This window comes from Anas platyrhynchos, chromosome 9 (assembly GCF_047663525.1).
Source record: "Anas platyrhynchos isolate ZD024472 breed Pekin duck chromosome 9, IASCAAS_PekinDuck_T2T, whole genome shotgun sequence".
Lineage (NCBI taxonomy): Eukaryota > Metazoa > Chordata > Aves > Anseriformes > Anatidae > Anas > Anas platyrhynchos.
Genome location: NC_092595.1, coordinates 7,452,568 through 7,461,361, shown reverse-complemented (window position 1 = coordinate 7,461,361; position 8,794 = coordinate 7,452,568). Strand labels below are relative to the sequence as shown.

The window sequence follows — 8,794 nt, the reverse complement described above, 5'->3', positions numbered from 1 at the left end:
CTCTGGCAGTGCTCCCGTGCTCCAAGTTCACCCCAATGCACCACGCCTGACCTTCCACCTGCACACTTCAAATGAAAAAGCCCAACTTTTCTAATTCACAGCTACCATGTAGTGCCCTCACTAGGATCAACATGCCTTCCCTAAGTAAAATGAGACCAGCAGCCCACATAAATTTCCATCTACTTTCTGGTAGATCAAATAAGCAAACCTAATGTTAGTCCCTAATTTGTAAAATCCATGCCAAGTCAAACTTGAATATATTTCCTTACTAGACACTGTGGTGTGCATTTAAGTTAAGAGTTTGGTTTCAAAACATGCTTATGGCATGTTTTAATTCCCATTTTAGAGACCAGAAATCAATACAACTTAAAAGTTGACATGAAACTACTGAGGAGTCAAAACACAAGTTTTCTGTCACAGGCTCCATACCTTTACAAAAGAGCCTCTTCAATGAGGAAAATGCAGTTTTCCTGCACAGGTCACTATGCTGATCTGCGCAAACACATACATTTAAAAAAAAAAAAAAAAAAAAAAAAAAAAAAAAAAAAAGGATGAAGAAATGTCTTTCCCCCTGGACTCTTAACAGAAGAACCAGCATTCCCCAGCCCTTTATCCCCGTATGAGCAAAATTAACCTTCCATATATAATTCTCATTAGTATTTTGTTAACTATATTATTGCTACCATATTAAGCCAGCCATGATGAATGAGCTTAAAATAGGAAATTAGCAATTCTACTACAGACAGTGTCATTCTCTATACAATGAACTAAAATACAGTTAGGATACAGTCAAGTTGTCCTTTTCAACAATGACACGTAAGATTTGGTACTAAATCAGCATTTCAAAATGATGAAAGTGGTCTTACTCTTACAAAGCAAGAAGTGTCTAGTTTCCAGAATTTCTAGAAATACTTCTCTATAAATCAGGTCTTCCATTAACTGACTATATAGCCAATATTTATAGCTTTGAAAATTCAGTGTGAAAGCCCTTGCACACCCGGAAGCTGGTAACACCAAATCTCACCAATCAAGAAATGTTTTATACATTAATTATATCTCTACAAATCTTGCATTAGACAATCTTACATTACAAATTTACAAGTGATACAGAAATGTAAACTCCACCACTATTTTATGGGTTATTTCACTCTGATAACTAGCACAATCTAAATGACCTCACCCTTATTATCTGTCCAACTATCAGTCACTCAGAAATACAGCTACGGAATGAAGCTTAAAAATTCACTTATGAAGCCAGTAATGCCTGAACAGCACTATCTAATCAGAACAGCTGTGTTATATCATTTGAAAGTGATTAAATAAACTTTTATACCATACCAGTGTTTTAAAGCAGTACATAGTTTAAAATTTACAGATTTAGAATAACTTTCATCAAATTACTATTGCTGGAAAGCTAATTTTTAGTCTACAAAATTATAATTATGTAATTATAAACTCATTTATAGAAGCTTTCTCCAAATGAGGTTGGTGACATTTCAGTGAGAACTAGATTATGAAAATCATGCTCTTTAGACATTCTCATCTGGAACATTTCACAAATTCCCTTACAATTGGCTCTTTAGAACATGACCCAGTCTACACACAAGCAACACCTGTCAGGATTGCATAGAATCAGTGGCCTGGGTTGAAAAGGACCTTAAAGACCATCTAGTTTCAATCCCCCTACTCTGGGAAGGGTTGCATCAAGAGAAACATGGGAACTGAAGGTAAATAAAGGAGATAGAAATGATGTGAGAGGTCTGTAGTAATGTGTGGATGAAAGCATTGTTGGTTGGTTCCACAGGCAGGAGCTAAAACAGAACATTGAACGAAGACAAAGCAAATGATGAGATAGGACAGGTACCCCAAGAGAAAAACAGGTCACTTTTAGAAGCTTATCAGGAGTACAGGGTGGTAAATGCAGGCTGACATGTGGAGACTTGCATGCCTGGGAAGTTTTGGAACACACTTATCTTTGGCAGGTTGATGAAACTTCCTAAATGAGCTCAGTGACCTGCTGCTGCAGGGGGTAAAATGAGTAGGATACACAATTGAGGTCAGTGCATTGTTTAAGCATGGACCTAGATGTTGGCCTTTTCTTTGTCCCTTTTAAACCTCTAAAGTGCTGGTCTTGTACGTTGAATGTGAGAGTACAGGGTGAGCATCGGAACCGCTATAACATGCAACTACTCCCACTGTCCCTCCCCCTGAATATGACCCATCACATGTAAATGTGATCATTCCTAACGAAGCTCTAGGTAAGGAAATTCATTAACACCAAGTTGTTATACATGCTTTGTTGATACAAAAACATCGGAATTGTACAAGTGCTGTTAAAACTGTATTTAATACATTTTAGTGACTGAAAATTAATTTGGGTTCTAACAAACTGATTACAGGGAAAGGTAATCAAGCTGTCTCATGTATCTGAAGATGACTTAGAAGATCCTTCTCATTTCCAAACCTCATTAAGCAATCAGTACATTTATGAGGTAAATCTGCCGAATGCCTGAAATCCAAATGGGTTTTAAGGTCTTCAATCTGTCCTGTTGAATATTCACAGTACTGACACAAATAAATCCCTTCAGATAAATGAGAGCTTAAATGCTTGCAATACTCCAACATACCTGAAAAGCCCTTCCCACAGTCATCACAAACATGAGGGAATATTTTGGTGTGTTCAATAGCAACATGCCTGTTGACATTGGTATGCAGCCTGCTCCTAAAGCCACACACTTGGCATACAAAAAAGTTTTTGCATTTGTCAAAACTGATTTTGTTTATGAGACTGTACTGTCCACGCTCCTTGTTGTTGTAGCTGTCGCTTAACTCTATCAGCCGACACGCATGTTCATTCACCACGTGGCTGTGCAGATCTTCTGGATCGTTTGTTTCATGCTCACAGAACTGACACAAGTACTGTTCGTCACAGCTGTGCTCCTGGAAGTGCAGGTACAGCTCACTGCTCGAGGAGAACTGCATATCACACTGCTCACACCAGTAAAGGTGGTCGTTGAAGTGAGTGTCTGCTATGTGCTGACTCAGATTCTCAAAGATCACCGTTTTGTAATCACAGTACTTGCAGATGTACGGATCTTCCTCGTGTAGCTTTACATGTTCAATCAGCTGCATTTTGCTGGAGAAACTCTCTTTACAAACTTTACAGACGTGGGTGTCTGTACAGGTCTTGTGCTTCAGTATCATGTGCTGCTTTAAATCAGAAAAGTACTTGCTATTAAACTCACAGAGCTCACACTTGTACAGGCCGCTGCTGTTTGCTCTCAGCAAAGGCCATTTCTGTTGAGCTGTGATGTTCAAAGCCTGGTTCTTCTCGAAGATTTTACAGGTTTCAAGAGGGATCTCCTCTAGATCCTCAGCTTCTAGCTTCTCAGGTGACACGGTTTGTGTTTCTATATCGTGAACTTCTACAGCATTAACTTCCGTTGTAGAAATTTCTACAGTTTGAATATCAAGAGGTTTCTCCTCTTCTGCAGGGATGTCACTGAATATGGGTGAATCACATATGTCTTTACACATTCCGTTATTAGTAGCTTTATCTACAGAAACAGATCATACAAGCAAAAGGTTAAAAACAAATCCAGCAAAAAATCTGGGTCCGTATTTAACTTTTCAGTTAGCTGTAATAGCTAATAAATACAAAAAGTAGTTATTGTTCCCCAGCCATTAGGACTACATTTTAACATTTTAATTAACTCATAAATAACGTAAACTACAAATTTTTCATCTCTTACATCAAACCAAAGAAGGAAAATATCAGCTATATTAAAAGCTAACATCCATGCTCTCCAGCTTCCCAGCATCTCAGCTGCAAATACACATTTACCTTTACCTTTATCCTTCTTTTTCTGTTCTGTATAGTGCAACCCCACAACGTTTGAATGTGACCCACTCCAGTGAGAAGTGCCAGCGTGCACTGGACTCCCATCATCATCTGTGTCTATGCTCTGCACGGGACTGTGGTATCTACCTGCAAAGACAAAAGATTGTCTTGTCATTATTCATCCTTTCTAGCATCACCCTGACTCCCTTGATTTAACCTAGATGTTACTTACTATTTACTTATTCTAGTTATATAAATTTATCTTTACATACCACTTACATTGTAACCTACATTGAAAAAAGTTAACAAACACTGCAGAAATTATTTCCATACATACAAAAGTCAACAGAATAATTCAAAAGGTGGCAACTCTGTCTTTACAATTTCAGAAAAAAGTTAGGTGATTACACTGGAAAAAGAATTCTTAAATGAAGGTTTACATATGAAAGATGCATCTTTTTAATATCCTTAAGTATTTCTGGTCATCATATTTTAAGGTATATACTTTGAGGGACTTCTGGATACTTGTTGGACAATTTATTAGAGTGAAAGGAAAAATAAATATAATAAAAGTCCATCCTCAAATTTACTCTGCCCAGTGTTAAACTCTACATCAACTAGTGGATGCTGTATTAAAAAGTCATTTTCCTGAAGTACATGTTACTATTGCTAGTATGCTTCCTCTCAACTCATAGATAATCTACATTGGATTTATGTCACCTGGCCAATGGATATTTAGATAAAGTTTAAATTTCATTCTAAATGCTTTAAAATTGACTTATCTTTTTGTTGTTGTCACTTTTTACTTTGAAAATTATATTTGAATTATGACTAAACAACCTTCCACTAGTCTTAGGCGTACCAGATGAGAATGATGTGCAGAAGTCTGCCACTACATATTTTTGTATTCTACTTACTTCTGTGAATAGGAGTATAATACACTTAGTTAAGGATTACAGAACAAGATCTCAAAGTGCACTCTTACCTCTGTTTTCAGAATATTTTATATCTGGTTGTTTCATAGAACAGACACTATAGCAGTGGTCAGAAAGAATTCCACTATTATCTATGTATTTGGTAGCACCTGAGGAATCTAGATTAAAAATAAAAATAAAAATTAGTATTTACACTAACAAACTGATGTAGCTACATATGGATTTAACATTCACCAGTTTTTCTCACTGGCCACGTTATTACTTCTCACATTGTGAGGACTCTGTGCCTGTCTGATAACATCACTGTTCTGATTTGCAGATTTCAGCTGCTGTCCTGATGTTCAGAGCATCAGACGCAGTTGTTATCAAACTCTGCTTCCACTGAAGATAGTGACGAGAGCACAGTTAATTCAGTGCTGAGAACTTATGGACACCCCCAACCCAACTTTCATGAAATTTCTCCCCTTGTGTGTTAGTAAAATCTTCCCTTTATGGTTTGTGCGAGCTTTCCAATGTGCAGGGAGTACAGAACAAAATGGGTCAGATGCGTTGACCAAAAGTGGCTTGACAATGGAGCATGCAGAGTGGTTACTCCATACATTCAGAACAAGGCTCCTTATCCTACCCTTTTACTGATTTTACTGAAAGTTACTGATTTTCCTGATATAAGTACCCTTTTCATAATAAAGTGATTACCTGAAGCAAATTAAACTAATTGAAGTGTGTACATAAATCAAGCTCTAGACTGACCTGAATATCGAGAAGGGTGTAGAGTCTTCCGTTTTCTCTTTTTAGGGTGTTCGTTCATTTTGAATGGTCTAAAATAATCATAAAGTGAAAAGGTTTAAGAATTAGCCTGACTTGCTTTTATCTAGTTCTTAACTTTCACAAGTTTATGAAATAACACAAACATTTTGAAAACCCAAACACCACACGCAAGATTGCTTTTCATAGAATCCTAGAATGGCTTGGGTTGGCAGAAACCTTAAAGCCCATCTAGCCCCAACCCCCCTGCCATGGGCAGGGACACCTCCCATCAGATCAGGTTGTCCAGGGCCTTGTCCAACCTGGTCCTGAACACCTCCAGGAACGGAGCATCCACAGCTTTCCCTAGGCAACCTTTTCTACTGCCTTACCCCATCCAGCCCATTCTGTTACAGTTAAGAATGCAACAAATGCACATAGGTAATGGAGTCTAGGCTCATATCCCTGCCTTGGAACAAAATAATGAGGAGGCTTACGATAAAGACACAGGTCAAGACTCCAATCACTCAAGTGCTCATTAGAAGCAGTTCTGCATTCTGCAGCCTTTCGTCAGACATGGGATATTCTGAGGCACATTGGAAACATTAACAGAAATGTCACCTTACCCCAAATCCTAGACTCTTCAGTATCAGCAAGGAGAGCAGCTAGGAAGCTGATGGCTGCGCAGCTCCCACATGTAGTGAACGCATCAGGACATGAAGATTTACATCTGTGGAGTGACAGAATTTAAAACGGTTTAAACCAAAAATAAGAAGTCACATCAGAAACATTGCTGACCGTGAAGCTATTGAAATAGAGACGAGGAAACAACACACAAAGTTTATATTCAAATTAGCGTTAAAATGCACGAAGCGCATGCTGTTCTGCTTTTGTGCCGGGTTAGCTGACTTTGGCTGCGCTTGGCAGCTGCTGGGGACAGAAGAAATGGAGGTGGCAGCAGAGCACCGCGGCGGTTCGCTGCCAAGCAGCCCCCAGCGCATCGGCACCGTCCCGGTGAGCCCGGCCTGAACCGGCCCTTCCCCAGCAGCACCCAGGGCCCCCCCCCCGGTTTTTTTTTTTTTTATCCCGGCGGCTCCGCCCGGTACCGGGGACGGGGGCACGGCCACGGGCTCGGGCTTCAAATGGCGCCGGGGCAGCGCTAAGATGGGGGCGGGCGGGCGGCGAGCGGGCGCCGCGCCCGGCGGGGCCAACGGCGGGCGGGAGGGAGGGAGGGACGGAGGGAGCCACCCCGCTCCCCGGGCGATGCCGGCGGCCGCTCCCCGCCCGTGCAGCCGCCGCCTCCGGGACTCACCTCCCGCTCGGCTCCGCTCCCCGCGCCCAGCCCTGGCCGCCGCTGCCGCCCCCGGACGCGGCGCTCCCCGCGGGGGAAGGGGCGGAGCGGGGCGGGCGGGAGGCAGCCGCCATGGCGCCCCCTGAGGGGCACGGCAGGGAATGGCGGCCGTGAGGGGCTGCGCCGTGAGGGGAGGGCTCGGCCCCCGGTATGGCGCTGAGGGAGGGCTCGTTTGGACCGGAGCCGTCCTCTCAGCCTCGAAAGGTGCTCCCAGGGCCGCTTTTTGCCTGCTTCACAGCGTGGTTTCAGCTGCAGGCAGTAACCCCTGGCACTGCTGAAGCCCGCCTCAGGACTGACAGGGTCATCACCGTAGCGTTGGGCCTTGGTCCCGTGTTACAGAGGAGATAGAGCACGATGCTCATCAAGCACAGAGCTTTTTGTATTGGCTCCTCTGGAGAAGAATCAATATAAAATAAGGGTTAAGGAAGTTATAATAACGCTCCATCCCCTTTTCAACCTTCTTCCAAGAATATCACAACAGAATCCCCCTTTTTTGCTCACTTTTTTATGTCACAGTGGGATAAAAATAAAAGAACAGTGACAGCCTGCCCTATCATCTTTAAAGGTGATCTTTAAGGTGCCATTCTGTGAGTCTGTATCTCCCCACAAAGCAGGGTATTTCAAATGGTACCTGTATACCTTGGAAAATAAAGTCATTATTTATTTTGAAGAGACAAGGCAGACTATTACAGTCACTTAGTTTGATGACAAAGCAGATCGTGGAATTTTATCAAATCTTCCCTTTATTGAACTGCTGTGCTCTAGGTTAGCCTGAAGTTAACTAATTTAAAAAATTAAAAGCTCTCAATTAACAGACAATCCACAACATCCCTAATGTTACTGTTCCAGTGATTAACAAGAAGTTATACCTTGCATCTCATCTGTTTTATTCATTAGCTGGGAGTTGAAACTGGACATACTAGCATCCCACTTCAGTTTGTTCTCTACTGCTTATTCCAGACACAGAACCTGAGCTTACTCCAAGATGGTTTGTGATAAATTTCTTATAAACTGGCTATAGCCACCCAAAGGTGTAGATGCCCACGTATTTCTCCCTTTATTCACTAAAACGTTTTCTATGTAAATATTTTGGGGGAAAAAGGGGGGGGGGATGGGGGTGGGGAGAAGCACTTTCCCCAGCTTCCAGTGGAGGGCAGTAATGGGAATTTATTATTTGTACTTTGCCAAGGGAAAAAGAGGGAAAAAAAAGAAAACTCTTTCCTTTGAATTCAGTCCTGCTCAGTGAGACACAACCAGGCTAACCAAGTCACTGTCACATAAAGCACAATACATCGTCTGTACCTTTTGACTGATTTCTTCTCCACACAAAGCAGCACAACCCAAACACACACCTGTCAGCTAGGAAGCCGAGACCGAGTCCAAGAAAGAAATGTCTGAGGAGGATCCCCTTTGAAGCCATAGATCCAGTTCAAAGTCACAGGCACCAGACGGGCTCATCAATGCTTTTGACAGAAAAATCTAAATTAATCTCACTTTCAAAACCCTCACGTGCCTGGGATGTTCAGACAGATCTGGGTCAGCTTTTAAGCACTCAGAACCCATTCCAACCAGATATATAAAGAAGCCCAGGGGTAGTCACCTTGTGGTTTAAACAGGCAACACAAGTGATGTTCGTTTCCATTAGCATGGATATATCTGTACTGAAATAAGGAAGGATGGGGTAAACTTTTTTTTTTTTTGGCAATGACATCAGAATGTGTAGCTCACAGGGACAACTTTTACCCACCTGTAGCAGTGAAGGGCAGGCTGCTGTTGGAACTTGGAGACACACCAGCTTCGACCTTACAAGCTACAAAGGCAGAGTATCTTGTTCTGCAGCCAAGGGGATGACAAATCCAGGTGACTTCGCTACCTGTAATGGAACTTAATTTCCTTCCTGGAAGGCCCCAGCCTGACCCACAT

At 41.9% G+C, this 8,794-nt stretch overlaps 1 protein-coding gene across 4 annotated transcripts; it reads right to left on the bottom strand.

Moving 5' to 3' along the window:
- Window positions 1–2,328: 2,328 nt before the first annotated feature.
- On the bottom strand, window positions 2,329–6,969 carry ZNF639 (zinc finger protein 639). Of its 4 annotated transcripts, none has more exons than XM_027464236.3 (6): window positions 6,833–6,969; window positions 6,147–6,250; window positions 5,527–5,594; window positions 4,827–4,934; window positions 3,845–3,988; window positions 2,329–3,557 (listed from the first exon to the last, which is right to left on the bottom strand). In XM_027464236.3, exons 3-6 carry the CDS (start codon window positions 5,582–5,584, stop codon window positions 2,410–2,412), a joined length of 1,458 nt encoding a protein of 485 aa, XP_027320037.1. In that variant the 5' UTR covers window positions 5,585–5,594; window positions 6,147–6,250; window positions 6,833–6,969; the 3' UTR covers window positions 2,329–2,409. The 4 variants fall into 4 exon arrangements, with proteins under 4 accessions (XP_027320037.1, XP_027320039.1, XP_027320038.1 ...); XM_027464238.3 differs by having other exon boundaries at window positions 3,851–3,988; XM_027464237.3 differs by lacking the exon at window positions 6,833–6,969 and adding an exon at window positions 6,627–6,736.
- Window positions 6,970–8,794: the final 1,825 nt, after the last annotated feature.

Coding starts and splice junctions, on each gene's coding strand:
- ZNF639 (XM_027464236.3), bottom strand. CDS start 5,584: ATGAACGAACACCCTAAAAAGAGAAAACGGAAGACTCTACACCCTTCT. Junction 3,989..4,826: donor AAAATATTCTGAAAACAGAG/GTAAGAGTGCAC, acceptor TTGTCTTTGCAG/GTAGATACCACAGTCCCGTG. Junction 3,558..3,844: donor AAAGAAGGATAAAGGTAAAG/GTAAATGTGTAT, acceptor CTGTTTCTGTAG/ATAAAGCTACTAATAACGGA.